Raw genomic sequence first — 19,375 nt, forward strand, 5'->3', positions numbered from 1 at the left:
CTGCTCTCATGGGCGGGATTACTTTTGTATTTATTGGAGATTTGTGACAGACTCTCCCTGTCATTAACATCGTCTCCCTTATGAACTTTAATTGAAAGTTTAAGAATATGAGTGTCGAGAGCTCATCATCATGGAATCACAGACAGTGATTTCCCACAACAACTGCTCAAATTTGGGGAAGCAATTTTTCCCACTTCAAATTTAAACAGAAATTGAGATATCTTTCTGGATCCTAGGTCAAATCATCCAAAATTTAGAAATTTTGATAGATGCTCCATATTCTGACGTCTAGAATTTGCACGAAAAAGGCTTTCATCGGATGTGATCTAGGGCGAAATCTACGATATATGATTCGAAATATGATCTACGAAATAATCTGTTATTCAAAAAGTTCCCGGACAAATAAAAAATTACAGCGTGACTAATATCGAAAACGCAGTTCATTATCCACAGGAATTTTTACTAAACCCTTTTGGACTGCTACCATATGATTTGACGTCATAAATCTGAATTTGAAAAATTCTGACAAAAAGCATGATCCAATCATGATTTTTTAAACGTAAACCCATCAGAGACTGCTTACTAAGGAATTGAAGAACAATTTAATTGTAGCGACCATTACCACTGGCACGGACCACGGCAGCCGTAGCTCATATACCAAGAATATCGATGATCCCAACTGATCTGCAAATACTGTGACGCATGCTTATTCTAAATTCGAACTAACATGAAAAAACTGATAAGTCAAATATTGTGTATTCAGTTGCATAAGTAATAAACACCTAAAACATTATAGTTATATTTGCAACGAAATAAAACAAAAATAGTACACCATGGATATCTTGAAACGCAAAAGAACACAATTTGATCCCAACTGATCTGCAAATACCATTTAAATGGCTTCAATTTCCGGTTAAAATATCTTCTATGTAATAGACCTATCTATGTTTTGATCTTAAAAAACTACGCGGAGTTTGATGCGTTTTTGTTTAAAAGACAAAATAAATAGAGTGACTAAATTTGACGGGAACGTGAAGTCGTGGCTGTTGTTCTGGGGACAGTTCCAGAAAGGTTTAGGATATATAACGTCCAAAACTACTGAACACGGATCTTTAAAGAGACCGATAACATTAATGCAAGATAAAAATCATATTCTACGTCCTGCGCTGTATGATAAACTCCAAACGAAGCACTCGAGACTCTTGGAGTAACAAAAGATAAGTAGCTCAATCTTATTTCCTATATAAATGTTGCCGGAAGAAATACTACGCGCATGGAACAGGCATAGGTCCGATAATAACAAAGGTCTCTCTGAACTTGTCGAATTTTTAAGACAAGAGGTAGAATCGGAAGAGAGAATGCAATTAGCTCGACAAATTTATAACGCCAACAACATCTAGTACAAAGTCCCCTACTTATGTTTCATGTCAGAAACAAAAACACAAACAAAAGAAAAGCGTAAAAGTTCCATAATATGCATATGGTGTGATAGGGATTCGCATGGTAGTTCAGAATGTTATAAGGCGGCGAGAATGACTTTAAAAGAGAGAAAAGAGTATGTTAAATCGAAGAAAGCATGTCCAATCTGTTTAACAAATAATCATCATTTTGCGAAGAGATGTAAAAGTTTCCCAAAATGTTTATTCTGTACGGCATTTTACTATAATGTGTCCGGATATAGATGAACAAGGACAAAAGAAAAAGGAAATATGAATATCAATTTATTATGTCAATTAAAGCCTACAACATTACTACAAACCGTGGTAGTGGTAATTTTCATCAAAATTCGTTCAGTAGTTTTTGTGTGAAAGTTTAACAAACATCCATCCATTCATTTAAGCATCCATACTTACAAAATTTCTCGTTTATTATAGATATTAGTAAGATACTAAATACAAACTATTTATTGTAGATACGCTTGCCTAGGCGTGACGTTCCTCGTCCATCTGCTAAATTTGAAGTAGCGAGAAAACGTTTAGATTCCACGATGAAAAAATTACTGCAATTAGGTAAGGTAGAACAATATGACACTGTATTTAGAGAATGGCTTGCTAAATATTATTGAAGTAGCACCCAATCAAGATGTTAAAGGATACACGCCACATCACGCAGTTAATATTAAAAATATGACATATTTAGAGAATATTGCACTAAAAAAATACTTATATTAACCTAAACTACACCAATTCAATTATTAGCTACTACTTATTTATACTCTACCTACTACATTAATACCTACAAGTACCTAACATTTGCAAAGTTTTATGGCAGCTAATGATAACAACCTACAAAGCAAAAGATCAAAGGCGATGCCGCATTTCAGGACGAAACCAAATAAAGCTATCACAATAGCCTCACATTATCAGTTATCAGGCGAAGTCTAAGGACAATGGATAAAGAACTACAACGGTGATTGGAGTATCTTTGATTGAAAAACAGAGTTAAAGAAATAAAATTCTTCCTCTTCTGAGACAGCAACCCCAGACACCGCCAAGAAACTGTTCTTTTCACATCTGTTGGTACCAATATATCTACATGTATGGGCAAGTAGTGATAAGTAAATATAGTAAATAATTAAAAAATAAATTTGCATATGTAAATATTACAAAGAAAAACTAAGTAGATACAGTATTATGTAGCACAGATAAGATAGTATAGCATTAGTACCTATTTATTCAAATAGATCTTCTACTGAAACAGTAACAGATATTTTTGGCGTGAATTTAGCAGGTCCACTTATGTTACGATCAGAATCAAAGGTATGGATTGTCTTGTTTACTTTTTTAGAGTCAAAACTATATACAGCGACAACGGTACCAATTTTAGAGGACTAGATAATTCATTCAATACTCTTGATTGGAATGAAATATTGCAGTTTTCTACCATAACAAGGATCAAATGGAAGTTCTTACCTCCCAGCGCACCTTGGTGGGGAGGGTTTTACGAGCGGCTTATTGGCACGTTAAAACAAATTCTTCGAAGAGTGTTAGGTAGAGCATCGCTTTCATTCGTCGAGTTGCAAACAATACTTTGCGATTGTGAAGCTACTATTAACAATAGACCTCTGACTTACATAAGCAACAGTCAAGATGAACTTCGAGCATTAACTCCATCTATGTTTATACAATCGCAGGCACAGTGTGAAGTAAGAGATTTAGATGAAATTGATAGCAAGTCATTTTTGCAAAACACTGTCAAAATATAAGAGACGCTTTCAGACAGCGGTTCAGAAAAGAATAATCGAGTTTAACACTGCTCAGATTCCAGCGGAAAGAGCTAAATTGCATCTTAATTAGGTATGTGTACATAAGTCCTCTCTTCTAGGTTGTCAGTAAGAGATTGCATTTAGCGATAAGACCGCCTTTTGTAATTATTTTAGTATTTACTGTATTTTCTTATTATTTTATGTGTGCACAATAAAGAGTTTTATTATTATTATTATGTGTAAGTACTGGATACTGTCAAATATTCAGGTTGAATAACGTAAACTATTCATTGGGTAACGTCCTGCTCTACCTGGATCTGACATAGACGAAACTGTTACAACTGCAAGACCTACCTGGCTCATCATTTTTCTTAAAGCAATTTATTTGTAGCCTAAAAAAAATTACCTGAATGGATTTATGTGTTATGGTTTTATGAAGAGTTAATTGTTTTACTGCGTTCAAGGCTTTCAGGCTTTCTTCTTCCTAATCCCAAAACTAGTCAGCCTAGTTTTGGAATTAGAAAAAAGAAAGCCTAAAGGCTAGGGTGTCTAGTTCACTTCTTAGTAGGTATACCTATATGTATAACTGTCGTCGATAATGGATAAAATTTGGATTAGAATATATTTACAGTTTCTCTGCTTTTTTAATTAAAACCATAAACAATCATTTAGTACCTATCTAATACCTAATCAGCTCATAAGGTTAATTGTTCTTATGAGGAAATTAACTGTCGTCGATAATGGATAAAATTTGGATTAGAATATATTTACAGTTTCTCTGCTTTTTTAATTAAAACCATAAACAATCATTTAGTACCTATCTAATACCTAATCAGGAAATTAACGACAATTACAATTGTAAATACTAACTAGTACCTATTACCCAATAATAAAATAACAATATTCTTTATTTGCTCAAAACTTTTTTTTATACAAACTTATAACAAAATATTATGCCTCCTATCCTGTAATGCCATTGTACCTATTATATTAATATCCATATTATATGCAAAAGAATTCTATCATATCCAAGTAATCAATTTACATTGCACCGTGAATTAATTTTATTATGGAATAAGATAATATTAGGTGTTCCACTTAAGTAGGTATTTTGAAATGCGTAGGTAGACATTTTAATAGAAGAGAACCAGTGGCGTAACTGTACCTACTCACCATGTGAGGCCCGTGGCAAAATCGTCAGGTCATATAGGCAGGACGTCGTTCTTTTATGTTTATTAAATACAATGTTTTAATTACATAAAGTACCTATCTTATAAATGTTAGATTCGTCCTGTGCTGAAGGCCAATGTAACCCAAGGCTCCCTTGAGTGTGGAGCTCTTGGTGTTTTGCCTGCTTGCACTCTATTATTGAGCGACAAAAGACAACCATATTATTTTTAATGCATCTACATAACTGTAAATGTATTTATATCATTCTGTTCATAAAAACGTAAGTTCTGTAAGACAAGTCTCAAAAACTTTACATAAAATAAAATAAGTCCGTAATATTTAAGACCTATTTACTACCTTAATATTTGATACAAAGTGGCTAAATATATCTATTTTATCCTAAGGTCTCTTCTACTCATGTCATTATAATTTTTGTTTTCAATACCTATTTTCATCGGTCTTTCAAAAGCAATTATTTCAATGATTTATGTGTTAAGTATACATTATATGAGACATTTTCATAAAATTTTTTGATACCTAGATATTAATTTAATTAATATTATTGTCTCTAAAAATAATCAAGATTGAGATCTTGTATTTAAAATCTTAACTACATTTCATTACGTTTTCTTACTTGTTACTAATAGACGCGGTTGTGAGTATGGATGGATGGATGTTTGTTTGTTACTCTTTCACGCAAAAACTACTAAGCGGATTTTAATGAAACTTTACAATAACTTAGCTTATACATAACACATAGGCTATAAATTTCACTCGAAACGGCGAAACCTCGGGCACTTAGGTAGGTACATAACTATATCAAGGTGTACCTATATCTAACCACAGCTATAATATCAAAATACCTACAACCTTTAATAATTGCATATAAATGTAAAACATCATAAATAACTACTATATGTGAACGAATCTGGATGGAATCTCTACCGGTAGGTAAAGAAGCTATAGGATACGGATTCATTACATCTTAGCCCTCCGAAATAGCAACCCATGAGTGCTACCACGGGCGTCACAAGATGAAAATTGCAATTAGAAGAATAACAAATGTAAAGAAGTTTATTATATTTTTTTGTTATTATCATTTAATACTGTTGTTTCCACTAGGTACTCCACAAATCTTAATCATTCAAAGTTTGATTGGAAGAAATCCTCCGTTTGGAATAACTCCGCAATTGCAATTTATTTATTAAGATTCTTAAATCCTTCTATATCAAGTTTTATTACTGTTTGTAACAAAAAAAAAACAATAATACTGAATATTTTATATGTGGTATTGGATTATTTTTCTTATGGATCATAATGGAATGGTGCAACCCGCCTATGCGCTAACGGCTTACGCTGACGGGGCACCTGTGGATGATGATAAAATGAGTATGAGGTCAGGTCAGTTAGCCTATTGTGGCAAATCCACCCTGAATTTATTACGATGGTTTCCAGGAGGAACCAAGTGGAGGTTAATCTGACATAGTAGGTACATTGCTAACAATATGGTTATTAGTCAACATTACTAACAATCCCCTTCTCTGTGTGGTAATGAACTGGAAACTTTATAAAAATATTAGTTCAGGGTAGGTCAGCTTTAATTAAAGACTAGTTGCTTCTTTGATAGGAACAATTATACCATGGCTAGCCTATTGCTTAGTTTATCCATCGAGTAGTAATCTACTCCATAGAGTAGTTACCTACTCTATGGAGTAGATTACTACTCTATGGATGAATTCCTGTTATAATTTATTAAATGACTGTGATCATATATTTAATTACCTATTTTCATATTTTCTTTAATCTTATGTAGGTAATAATTACTGATGCGCCGGATATCCGTACTTATTTGTAGGTAGGTACCTACTGCGCGACATTAAATAGAAAAATTACATAGAAGATAGAATTACCTACTTTTATATAGATAAGTCAATTAAATTAACCACGCCGTCTTAATCATTATCTAAATACTTTTAAAATTATGTATACCTAATACTACTGTGTAAATTTTTGTTAAAACTTTAAAGAAAAAAAAAAAATTAAAAACATTAAATGCTTGTCTTGTAAAAAATTTACATGTTGAATAGTGCCATTTTTCTATTTAACCGACGATGTTAGATTAACGATTGTGTAAGAAAATTAAAATCCTTATCCGTATTTGAGGATCGGGAAACTAAATATCCGTATTCAGATCTCTACCCGCGTATCTACATTTTTGACGATCCGGCACATCACTAGTAATAATATAGATATATCTATACGAGACCCTATCTCGTACAATTTTCCCCCGTGTCACACAATATATAATAGGTACGTAACATTGCCTTGACGTCCTCAGTGGTCAGTAAAAGTATTTTTTTTAATTTGTCTATTACAAAGAAAAACACACTTTCGTTTTTCTATTAGGTACTAGTCACTGTGCAAGAAGGTAACTACTATGTCAATATACTAATTTTAAAATAAAACACAAGACCTTTAAACAAATATAGCTGTACCTAAGACATCAGATTTCATTCCTGTTCTTTGTGGACTTGCATATTTCTTTTCTTCTTAATAAAAAACAAAAACACATAAATATTTGCAAGAAATACTACTCTTCTCTGACTCGAGAAACGAACAAAAGAGCTCCAAATTAAATTGTGCGATCCCAATCGCGAAAAATTTTGAGAACTATTTCTTTGCTAAATACGTTCAATATTTCTTTTTATATATAGATACTCTAAAAATAATAACGGAGTCCAATTTCATTACTAAAATACATTAATGCTAGAGTTTGCGTTACTAACAAAAAAATATTGTACGAAATAGTGTAACGATCGTTGAATATGGGCCCATAACTTGTTGAATTGGGAGATATTCCGAGTGAAATGACCTAGATTTTAATGGATATTTGACTAAAATACGAACATGATGTTAAACGTTGCTTTTAATATATCAATATATTTTTTAACAATGACAGAATTTATTAGTCAAATACAATTATGTATATGAACCTCTATATTCATTCAACAACGATTTATTAAGGTTTGTTCCCCTATTTGCAAATCTGCCTTATTAATAACAACTGGTTTTAAAGCGTTCTCGAAATATTTTCACAACAGATATAGAAACGAAATAGTTACCGTAATATTATGTATTAATCTTCCGATATGAAATATTGGTAGTAAGTTTATATAATAGTTTATTTATAAGTTTGTTTAAAATGTTTACGTTATGAGTACACAAATGTATTCGACTGAAGGACAGGTATCCATGGTCATCAATAAAGCATTATTAAAAAAAAAAGTGGCTTCGTTCACTTAACTTCATCAATCATTTCATTCATTTGTAATCGTTCCTCTCTCATTTTATGAAATCGATTGAACTCTTAAACATTATTATTGTAACTCAGAAATGTGTGTTTAAATGTATCTTTTGCAATAAATAATTCTTATGTGCGTATAGTATATTATAATTATCCATCATGTCGGCTGATAACATTGATAAATTGTACGAAAATTACGGCATTTTAGCTGACGCTAAGGATGACATTTCGAAGGTATTTCTTAAACTAAATTCCCACGTTTTAGGTATATAATTTTGAACATAATCATTAGAATCTTATTCTACTTGTAGCACGAAAAGGAATATTTGGAAATATTGGCAGCTGTAAAAGGATCAGATAAAGAGAAGAGATTGGCTTCGCAATTCATAGCAAAATTTTTTAGCAATTTTCCTAACCTTGCTGAACAAGCCATTGAAGCTCAATTTGATCTATGCGAGGATGATGATGTCGCCGTAAGTGCCTTTTATTATTAGAAAGATTTTTTACGATACTTAAAATCAAAAGACTGCATAAACAATTTTAATAAAAATGTCATTAAGTTCTTATTGATTCCCTATAATATAAAAAGAACAACCATAATTTCATAACTTTTTCTTTTATTGAAATTCCAAAATGGATTTAATATTTTAGCATGACATCTATAGGTAACTTTTTGAATCATAGTTTATTTATTATTTGATCCACTTAAACATAATGTTACATAGTAATTAAATGTCCTTTGCAACAATTAATATATCTGTGGTAAACCATATTCAAATAATTTTTATTTGTTTAATCTCATGATATATTTAATAAACATCATTATCGGCTTCTTCCTTATCCCATTTATTATATAGTAAGACCCATCTAAATGTTTAGTGTGTCCCTCCCTGAGATTAGAAAAGATTGGGGGCTCGGGAGAGACCTGAGCTCCCAATCGTTTCTGATCTATGAGGCAAACCTCGCTGTAAATATTCTTTATGGTTATTATTACATAGTAACAATAACATTATTTTCTAATCTAAATTGTAATAATACATTAAATGCTTTCAGACCCGAAAACAAGCTATCAAAGACTTGCCGTTACTTTGTAAGGATAATAAGGAACACACTCAAAGAATTGCTGATATTTTAGCCCAACTACTGCAGTCAGATGATGCCACTGAAATTAATGTGGTTACAAATTCATTGGTGGCTATTATTAAAGGTGATCCCAAAGGGTCATTAGTGGGTCTGTTTTCTCAAATTCATCAGAGTACGGACAGTGAAGTGACCAATGAAATAGTGAGGGAAAGATGCATTAAGTTTTTGGCAACAAAAGTGAAACAGTTGGGACGGGAGATTATTAATAAAGAAGCTGAAGATTTGATTATTGCAGAGTGCAAGAAAATATTAGAAGTATGTTAATTCTTGATTTTTTTTATTTCATATCTATATCTTGCAATTAGCTCACCAACCCTTTAACAGATTTTTTGTGGGACTGTTAATGGGAGAGAACTGTACCTCCAGTGAGGAAACTGTCTCATTTTACTTTAATGTTTCTCATCAGTGAATAAAATCCCATGCATGATGTCTTTATACCTTCTGCAGTACAATAGGTCTCATAGTACTGTTCCAAGGATATTAGTATGTGTCCTTATACAATCACTGTATACTCGTGTTCTGTGCTCTATTTCTTCTCTGACTGTTCTTATTCCCCTCTACTCATGCAATTGTTCTGGCGAATAGTGGTGCAGCAATTATAGTTTTGAGTGCTTTATCTGAAACCATTGCAAAATCTCTACATTGGAATTCTTTGCTGATCCTTAATTTGTACTTTATTTATTTTATTATTACTTTTTATTAGTAACTAGCTGTCAGTGTGAATTCAGAAGAAAATTGTCCTATGTCCAAACTTATGACGAATCTATCTTAACAACAAATTTTATTAAAATTCGTTTATAGAATTATTCCTGAAATTGTATGGACACGATTTCATTTTTATCGCAGTATAGTGATTAGATACAACAATGATTTAATAATAAAGTAATATTATCATAAGGTAGGTAGTCTGAGATGAGTTTAGTTTCTGTAAAATAGAGTATTAATGAGGGACTCAATAGCTAACTAATGAACAGAAGATAATTTTTTTAGAAGGGGTCAGTTTGGGGTATAATACACAAACTCACCCCAAAAAAAATGTATACTCGCTTTGCCCATGGTTTTACCCTCGTGAAATTTATAGACTATATGTTATTCTGATGTATAAGCTGTATTACTGTAAGGTTTCATCAAAATTCATTCAGTTTTTGCATGAAAGAGAAATGAAACAGCAAAGTTTGTTGAATATGGATGGACATATTCAACAAACTTTCACATTTATATTATTAAAAATAATAACAAGATGATTATGCTATATATATAAGAAGCTAATGGAGATTGTTTTTCTATAGCAGATAAACAAATACTTGATTTGGATTTTATAATCACTGTTATTAACATGTAACATTTGTTTTAGGATGTAGTTGCAGAAGAATTTGAACACATCATGGAGTTGTTGACATGGTCTCGACTTGGAAAAACCCCTGCAGGGAAGAAGGAACTAGTACAACTTGTGGCTGCTCTTGCTTTTTCTCCAGATGATTGGCATCCTGAGGATCCAGAGAATGTTGATAGAATTATACAGTGTACACAGCATGCTCTACCATTATTCTCCGTAAGTTTACAGCAGTTTAATAACAGAAGTGTAAATTAAACTACAAAATTACGTATGTCACATATAAAGTTTTATTTACAAAAAAAATATTTTACAGACACAAGTGGATTCTACACAATTTGTCGACTTCTTTTGCAAACATGTATTACCTAGCTGGAAAGAAATAACTTCAGCAGATGGTGCTTCTGATATTAAAATGGAACTTCTGAAAATATTTGCTGAAATAACAGAGTATTGTGGAGAAATAGAAAATGTGCAGGCAAAAGTTAATGCTGTCTATGATCTACTAATGGTAAGATGTTGATTATTTTAAAATATACTTTATTTAGCATAGGGAAAATTTTTTGAAATGATTACTGATATTAATGATATAAGATTTTTTTTCATTAAATATTGAATTCAACCTTACAGAATTTCTTTCTCATAGTACTAATAGGGGCTGTTCGTATTACTACCAAATATGAACAGTCCCTATTAGTACTATGAGAAAGAAAGTTTATACTTTTGATTCTTCTTTATTGACATTTTTCATCATTTTTTAGTGTATACACACTATAGTATTTGGAATAGACAAACAAGTTAATTTTCTTTTTTCTGAGCCAATCAATTGATTATTCAAATGGGAAGTATATACATGATTTATTACCAAATTTGTAATATTTCTATATTATCTATATCTCATTATTTCATCAAACCTAATATAAAATGTAAGCATATAATGTAGCAAAAAAATGTAATACGAGTTATTTTTTTTTATAGAATTATTTACCTGAAGCTCCTGTGGAAAATGAAACTAACTCTGAAAATAAGGAAAAGTCTGATAATACCACTGAAGACACCAAAACTCTTCCGTCACTCCAATTTTCCCATGTGGAATGTGCTTTATTTGCTCTTCACTCCTTGTGCCGTAAAGCACCAGATGCTATTGCCACTGATGCCACAAGATTGAAAGATTTACGCCTGCGCCTGCAGTACACGGCACGACTCACGCAAGGTTATATAAAAAAACTTAAGGAAGTTACACAGGTATGACACCCCACTTGTTATATTAACTTAAATAATTTATAGATAAAGTTTATATAAACTTGGTAACTGCACAACAAATTTAATGAATAGTGTTCTACTTATTTATTTAACTATATATCTTTAGGGCTCAAAGTATTTACATATCTATATCTTCACATAAAATAACTTAACAACCAACCGGGACGGATGAGATGGACTGAGTGGCAACAAACTTTAAGTAGCTGACTTTTTTGTATTTTCATAGATCAGTCTAGAACTACCTCACCTTACAATAAATTTCTTTTTTATAATATACTTATTTGTCATTTTTTTCTTATATTACTAATAACAAACATTGTTAATATAACTTTATATATTTAACAGGGTAAAAAAGCAGACGATGCTAACTCAGAAGAAAACAAGTTGAAGATTGCAGCTTTGAAGACAACCTCCAACATAAATACTCTCATTCGGGATATATTTCGCACACCACCAAGTTTCAAAAGCAAAGTACAGCTTTCATTTCAATCAGTTAAAAAGACAGATAGAGAGGTATATTTCTACATGCATATATTTCCATTACTATTGATTTTAACAGTTTTGATACTATGTTAATTATAATGTTCTTTTACAGGAGAAACTCGAGAAATCAGAGGAAAAGGATAAACACTCATCAGCTCACCAAAAGAGACATCGGCCAATTACATTTGACAATGGAGATTCCGAAGAATCTCCTGAGAAACGTTCACGCAGTGGTGATAGAAACCTAAAAATGTACACACCACCTTCTGGAAAATATAGTTCCAGATTAAACAACGCTGGCAGATTCTCCGGACCCAGCTCTGGGAGGGGTCGAAGGGGTGGTTATGGTAGACGCGACTTCAGAAACAGTGGTGCACCATTTAGACGGCGGAGCAACTACTAAATAACATTTCATTATAGCACTATTTATAATTAGACATTTTGAACAGAATGTTCCAATTAAAATATCGTGAAATGATATAATGAAGAATTGAAAGATACTTACACATTGGTGCATGATACTACTGGGCATGACATTCAACCTATAGATTAATATATTGCACTACTGTAGTAGATAAAGACCCAGTACTTTTTATGCAGTGTTGTTGTATTTGACCAGGTTATTTCATTTCGTACTTTTTGCTGCATTCGTTATTGGATATGTAATAAATTTGGCTTAGAATTCTCGTCAGACGTCAAACATAATTTAAAAAGCAGTACATGAACAAATGGGCTCTTAACATCCTACTTTTCAGATACTTTGCAGTTTACATAGTAAGTATACTGTCAATTTTATTTTATTTATAGTAATCCCTTTACCTGGGAAAAAAAGGCAGACATTGTCCATCAGTTCTCTACAATTGTTCATTTTTGTAAGTATACTCCTTGCAATTAAAATTAAGAACATCACAATTTGAGCATCATCTGTAACTTCATGTAAGTATATATTTGTAAAATTAACCAATTATAGGATTATAACAGACAGGAGTAGAAAATCCAGCACCTTATAATAAAGTAAGTAATTGAATTAGAAAGTTGTTTTGTCACTAGTTCTTGTTTCAGATCATAGTTGTTGTGCCTTTTCGAGGTGAGGGCAACATATGTGGAATACATAACACAAGGACTGAAGTTTTACTTCATTAATAAATGATTTTCATGAAAATATTTTTTTATTTCTTAACTCATACTAACAACATATATCATTATTACAGAAACCTATCACATATATATTTGTAGTATTTGCATAAAACAAATTTTATAAATATAGATCACTTTCAAGAAACACAATAAATGAACTATCGAAACCAACTAAAATGAACAAAGTACACATGTATTTCTTGTTATAGGTATCTTTTTTTTATTCCTTGATCATAAAATTGTGTATTCTATGATTGCCAATCTACCTTGCAAAATTGCATTTAAAAATGTTATACAGCTAGGTCCCAAGTTGTACAAATGTAGCTAATCGAATGTGACATGTCCAATTGACTTTAAAGTCAATTGGACATGTAATTCTTAAATTTTTCATCACATTTTTGAGATAAAAAATAATATAAAAAAAGTACACTAATTTATTTTATTTCAAAACTTGTTATCTCATATTATCAATCACATCACACATAATACGATCTAGTTCATAACAAGGATCTGAATTAGCATTATCATTCGGGCTACAGTCCATATGCTCTAATATTTCTATTGGTACTTTAAAATTTGATTCAATCTCATTCTGGTCAGGCAGACTCTGTAATGCATTCTGTAATATATCTTGAACTTTATCCAAATGTTTCTTGAACCTACAAAAAAAGGATTTAATGAATCTGATACTAGAATTTAATTTAATAGCAAAATGTAATGTGGTACTTGATTTCTTACATATGATATAAATAGCTTTAATGGGTTATATCCACTTGTTATTTTTTCAAAAAATAGTTTTTTTTTCTTTGCATGTTTCGAATGTACATATATTTGAGAATATATTCCGAAAATTTTAAGTTGATCCGACAAACAGTCTCGGAGATACGTGCGTATTAGGAAGGACGTCTACGATAATTCGGTAGTGGGCGAAGCGCAAGACTGAGTATTATATGTTTTTATTTATTGGAGATTTATATTATGTTTGAAATAAGAATACAAAAGGGCCACTTTATACCTGGAAGCCATATTTAGAAATTTTAGGTTGAAGATAAGTAAATTTCGTCACAATGTTCGTCAGCTGCATAATATATTGCAGCCGGGTTGTTCAATGAAGGTGAAACACCTCTCCTTTATTATATGAGTGCATTGGGATTATCGCTTGGAAACGCTCATTCCTACGTGAGAAAAGAGGATGCATCGACGATCGATCGACTTGAAATTTTGAAAGGGGGTTCTTAGATATATTCGTCAGGTAATGATCGAAGGAATAAGATATAGGACAATAATTTCTATTTTTTAAGCCACTTAAGTGTAAATTTTCTCACCAAAACAGGAATTTTTGTCGTAGGAAGCCGCCATTTTTTCAAAATTATCACTATTCTTTTGATCATTAGCTGTATTCATAATTCAAGACACTTTTTTTTTGTTTTTGGGTTCAAGATAATTTGAAGTAGAAATATCTTCCTCACTGCCAGACACCTTTTTTTGGAGGTCCCTCTGGAGATCGGCTTGGAATCGAGAAGGATCGGAAGAAACAAGGGGATCTAATATTTATCAAAATGAATTGCTTATTATTAAAGTTTATAAATTTTTCTTATGTACATTTTTTGTATTAACTTATATATTTTATAAGTTAATAGAAAAAATTTAATGTAAATGCCTCTTCAAAAAAAATTCACAATCAAACTCATTTTTTCTGTCTTGCAAGGTGATACAACCCCTTAAATAGAGTAATTTATGTTTTCAAATCTAAACAGACCAATTCTTTAAAAAATATAACTAATTTGTTAATATCAAATTATTTGAAATTAAAAACTTTAAATACTATATCTGTAATCATTGTTATATGTCTATCAGACTCACAACATATGTATACATATTGTGGTTCTGTTCTATGTGATAATTAGTTTATATTGCCACCATCATGATATAAAATAATATATACCTGGTAGCTGTTTCTACACGCTGGCGTTTTTGAAGCTCCATCATTACTCTTAATGTTTCACGGGCTTGGTGAGGTCTGAATTCATTTAATAAATGATGAATGTGTATAAATAGCAAACTTAAATCTTCAACTTTTTCTGCTCTCTTTGGAGAATCAGGACAGTGTACTAACAAATCCAAAAGATCCAAAAAATTTGCTAGTAATGAATGGTTGAGCTTTTTTAATTCTCTTCGTCTTTCAAAGTGCATAGGATATAATCGCCTGAAACCCTGAAACATGACATTATACAACTTAGGAATTTATTAATAGTTTACAGGTTAGGCAGCATTGCAGTGAACCTGACATTGCTAGCAATTGGTCCTCCCCAATTACCAACAATAACTTCGCCCCCCGCTCTCAGTCGACTTAAACAATCATCTAACCTATCTAATACATTTATATGAATAGTATTCTGAATACATCTGAGAATATAGAAAATTGGGTGGAAGAGGATTGTCAGTAATGTGGGCAAATAAGCCCATTGCTAATAATGTATCATGTCAGTTTGACCTCCCCCTGGAAACTGCTGTGGTAAATTGGCATTTACAAACATGAGTTAAGTGATCTGATTTCATGCTCATTTTATCGTCCTCCATTGTATACCATTTGAACAGGCAGGTGCATCATCCTATTAGCTTTCATAAATTATTTTAAAAAATATAGCTTTCAAAAATATATACAGCCCAGCTATTCTAAATTGTACCCATTTCCAAGTTTGTTTATAGTTGATAATGTCAGGACTATTAGTTCTATGAATAAATGGCCATTAATTTAAATTAGGTTTTCTTATTTATAGATTAGTATTTTAAAAACCCTAAACTTTTCTTACCTGACTTTCTAAAGATCGTATAATGGTATCATCTGCATTGAAGGGATGTCCAAACATTGAGTACGAATCGTGTATAGGTCGTGGTGGTAAAGGCGCTCTATTTCTTCTTACATTTTCATCGGTGTAAAAATTTATATATTGCATTGGTGGTAAAGGCAAGGAACTAACTTGTGCCGTTTCAGAAGACATGTTTGTTAGATATTTAAAACAATTTTTGCTTGTAGGTTTCTTAAAATAATTAATAATCACTGGGTACTTTCTACTCACAAAGAAATAATACTAAAATAAGGCAAACGAATTAAAAATATGATCACAATTTACATTATTTGTATTGTAATATTTTGATTTCAGTTTTACAAAATTGACAAAATGCTAAAACACGTAAAACATTTTTTTTAAATAGCTTCACGGCTTTGGATAATTTCTAAGCGCTGTTACCATATATCCGTCGAATTTGCCCAAAATGCTCCTTTTCCTCCAAAGGAACCTTTTTTTTCTTTCAGAATTATAATTTTATCAATACAGGTATTTTACAACTTTAGTATATTTATTTATTGTTGTTCATATAAAAATCAAGTGTCAAGTTGTATAAAAGACAATAACAACAACTTATATAAAAGAGTATACCAGTTAATAATATTCATGGCTTATTGGTAATAGAAGAATATGTATATAAAAAAAAATCTTATATATAAAATTCTCGTGTTACAGTTTTCGTTCCCATACTCCTCCTTGACCGATTCTCATGAAATTTTGTTTACGTATTGAGTAGGTCTGAGAATCGGCCAACATCTATTTTTCATCCCCCTAAATGTTAGGGGTAATCCACCCCTAAATTTTATTTTTTTATTTTAATGCAAAACAACGTTTGCCGGGACAGCTAGTATCGGTATAAATTTCATAGGAATTCAATAGGATGTTTAATAAATATGACATTTAGGGAAATCCATTCCATTACTCAGTAGTATTAATATTTTTTGTTTAATTCCGCTACCATTAGCATGTGTGAGACCATATACATTCAGTGGGGAAACTTTACCATTACTGAGTATTACTGGTCATAACTGGAAGTGTTACGACCTTCTCTATTGTGTGAAAAAATCTGACTGTTATCGTGTCTACTCCGCGCCCATATTGCGACACGTGTTTTAATATGATACAGAACACTGCGTTTTCCCTATCTCTCTAAAAGGGTGCAGGTTGAGTTTAGGCCTGGATCTAGCCTTTTTGCCTCGGCATTAAATCTGAGGACATTAACTCTCGGGACACTGGATGAGTAGCATTGTCGGTAGGTAATCTTAAAATTAAATTACATGTACAATTAATAAAAGGACGAAAACAATAATTATTAACCCTAAATTAGTATCTATACCGTTGGAGAGATTTTTGTTATTTTTTTTCTTGAGTTAATTTTTTTTACATTACAAAATATCAGCCCAGGATTTTTTGTTTCTTGTAAATGTTCAGTAAATTATCAATAAAGACCAAGCGTTGAATATTATAAGCGGAACATTCGAAAAATATGTGATTTAGGGTCTGACTGCTGTTATTACACTCTTGACATGCATTTGAATCAATTATTTTCATTCGGCACAAATACAGCCAAAATACTTCAATTCCGTTTAGTTGACAGCTGCCTGACATTGACAACAATGTTATTATTATCAGCCTGATACTGATATCTGTGAAAAAAAGTCGCGGGAACGCTTGAAAGGAATTTTGATTTTATATTTTCATTTTCCATTATATATTAATTATTTCTGTACAGTTTGCTATTTAAATAGTGTATTGCACCCTCGTCATGGGGAAGAATAGAAGGAAGCGGAAAAAAACTGCATCTCCAGACGATCCTGATAGCGATTGTAAATTTGATTACGAAGAACAGATTCAGATCTAAAGTATTATATAAACCTTATTTTGTTACTGATTATAATCGACGATACCCAGAAGACATCTGCAACTGAATTTGTTGTCTTCGTTGAGTCTACTGATTCTAATACCGCCATAGCCATATCTTTTATCCTTATCATCCTGCTTAAAAAGATTCAATAAAGGGGTAAAAATTAGAAAAATAAATATAAAATCGGTGTTTACTTTGAGAAGCCAGGTCTTGCAAATGAATTCTTAAACAATTTAACATTTTTGAAAGAATACCAGTTTAAATGCATTCCAGCAGGTTCAACCGAAGTCACAGGAGTCATCAGAAATGTCCTATAAATTTATCCAATATGAAGATTTACACAATGTTATCAAGCTATAAGAAAATTATTTGTATTGACGTTTTTTAAGAAAAGTTAAAAATGATGTTACTTTTTATCTACAGCCAACACAGACAGTAGCCATTACTTTTGCTGCATCAACATAAACTGGAATGGATATGATAACGTTACATTCCTCCTGTTAAACAAACGGTGTTTAAAATAATATAGTTTTGCAAGAATGCTGAGATATGTTCCGTTTGTAAAGGAAACCATAATTTTAAAACATTTCACCAATTGATAATGCCAAGTGTTTCCATTGCGATGGGAACCATATAATGATCATCACAGTGCCATTCTCTGAGAATAGAAATAAAGCACAAAGACCTTTTGACTTTCAAATCTTTTCCCACTCTTGGACACAGACTAAATAAACAGAATAATACCATTATTTCAATTTTAAAAATGATGACAAATCACTAGGTCCTTGTAGAGACCATTGTTAAATTAATAACATTAAATAACACCTCCTAAAAATATATATTTAATGAAAATTTCAGTACTAAAATAAATAGTATTCAAAATTCCAATAAACAAATTAAACATATACAGTGGAACTCAAAGTCTGTTGAGCAATCCACATTTATTATCACAATTTTTATATAGTAAAAATATTCATATTGCATTAATTTGTGAAACATGGTTAAGACCACATCATAAGTATAAAATCAAAGGATATAATATAGTAAGAAATGACTCAGGTAACCCTCATAATGGTGTTGCTATTATACTGCATAATAGTATAACATATAATAAAATTGATGTAATGTCTGATGATGGATTCTTGGTTGTACAGATTATTGTTAATAATAAGAAAATATCTTTTGCTACTGTTTATTGCCCAACAAATTGTACCACACCATTCTCTAAATCTAAGTTCATAAATTTTGTAAATAATATACCTAAACCATTCATTATTGCCGGAGATTTCAATGCACATCACACTATTTGGGGATGTGATACCATTAAACCTAGAGGTAGAGATATTTTAGAATCACTAGACGAATGCAACTTGGTTTTCTTCTGTTTGTTACAACTGTAGGAACATATATGGAAACCTAATTTTCTATAGTTAGTCCGACCATAGCACTTATGTGTGAATGGTATGTACACGATGAAGTTATCATCTTCCTACAGTGACCGAACTAACCGTAGGAAATGATTATTCTCCATGTCATAGTTTAGCACAAATTAATGTACTGTTTCAATTCATGTAATTTGCGTCTAATAAACTGGGATACAATAGTATTTTGTTAATACAAAATT

General features: G+C 31.5%; 2 protein-coding genes across 2 annotated transcripts; one reads left to right on the forward strand and one right to left on the reverse strand.

Moving 5' to 3' along the window:
• Nucleotides 1-7,692: 7,692 nt before the first annotated feature.
• Nucleotides 7,693-13,068, forward strand: LOC131854830 (apoptosis inhibitor 5). The gene is made up of 8 exons (XM_059205999.1): nt 7,693-7,913; nt 7,991-8,152; nt 8,733-9,077; nt 10,177-10,374; nt 10,472-10,666; nt 11,134-11,400; nt 11,764-11,931; nt 12,014-13,068. The coding sequence occupies exons 1-8, from the start codon at nt 7,839-7,841 to the stop codon at nt 12,302-12,304; spliced, it is 1,701 nt and encodes a 566-aa protein (XP_059061982.1). The 5' UTR covers nt 7,693-7,838; the 3' UTR covers nt 12,305-13,068.
• Nucleotides 13,069-13,232: 164 nt separating this feature from the next.
• On the reverse strand, nt 13,233-16,256 carry LOC131854831 (mediator of RNA polymerase II transcription subunit 7). The gene is made up of 3 exons (XM_059206000.1): nt 15,852-16,256; nt 14,984-15,252; nt 13,233-13,697 (listed from the first exon to the last, which is right to left on the reverse strand). The coding sequence occupies exons 1-3, from the start codon at nt 16,038-16,040 to the stop codon at nt 13,493-13,495; spliced, it is 663 nt and encodes a 220-aa protein (XP_059061983.1). The 5' UTR covers nt 16,041-16,256; the 3' UTR covers nt 13,233-13,492.
• Nucleotides 16,257-19,375: the final 3,119 nt, after the last annotated feature.

Source organism: Achroia grisella, unplaced genomic scaffold, assembly GCF_030625045.1.
Source record: "Achroia grisella isolate CSIRO2021 unplaced genomic scaffold, CSIRO_AGI_Agris_v1 utg1245, whole genome shotgun sequence".
In the NCBI taxonomy this organism is placed as follows: domain Eukaryota; kingdom Metazoa; phylum Arthropoda; class Insecta; order Lepidoptera; family Pyralidae; genus Achroia; species Achroia grisella.

What these genes read in the sequence shown, in the direction of transcription:
- LOC131854830 (XM_059205999.1), top strand. Translation starts at nt 7,839, where the DNA reads ATGTCGGCTGATAACATTGATAAATTGTACGAAAATTACGGCATTTTA. An exon ending in GCGAGGATGATGATGTCGCC is followed by an intron (nt 8,153 to 8,732) that starts GTAAGTGCCTTT and finishes AAATGCTTTCAG; the next exon opens with ACCCGAAAACAAGCTATCAA. An exon ending in TTAAAAAGACAGATAGAGAG is followed by an intron (nt 11,932 to 12,013) that starts GTATATTTCTAC and finishes GTTCTTTTACAG; the next exon opens with GAGAAACTCGAGAAATCAGA.
- LOC131854831 (XM_059206000.1), bottom strand. Translation starts at nt 16,040, where the DNA reads ATGTCTTCTGAAACGGCACAAGTTAGTTCCTTGCCTTTACCACCAATG. An exon ending in TACGATCTTTAGAAAGTCAG is followed by an intron (nt 15,253 to 15,851) that starts GTAAGAAAAGTT and finishes GTCATGTTTCAG; the next exon opens with GGTTTCAGGCGATTATATCC. An exon ending in CGTGTAGAAACAGCTACCAG is followed by an intron (nt 13,698 to 14,983) that starts GTATATATTATT and finishes CTTTTTTTGTAG; the next exon opens with GTTCAAGAAACATTTGGATA.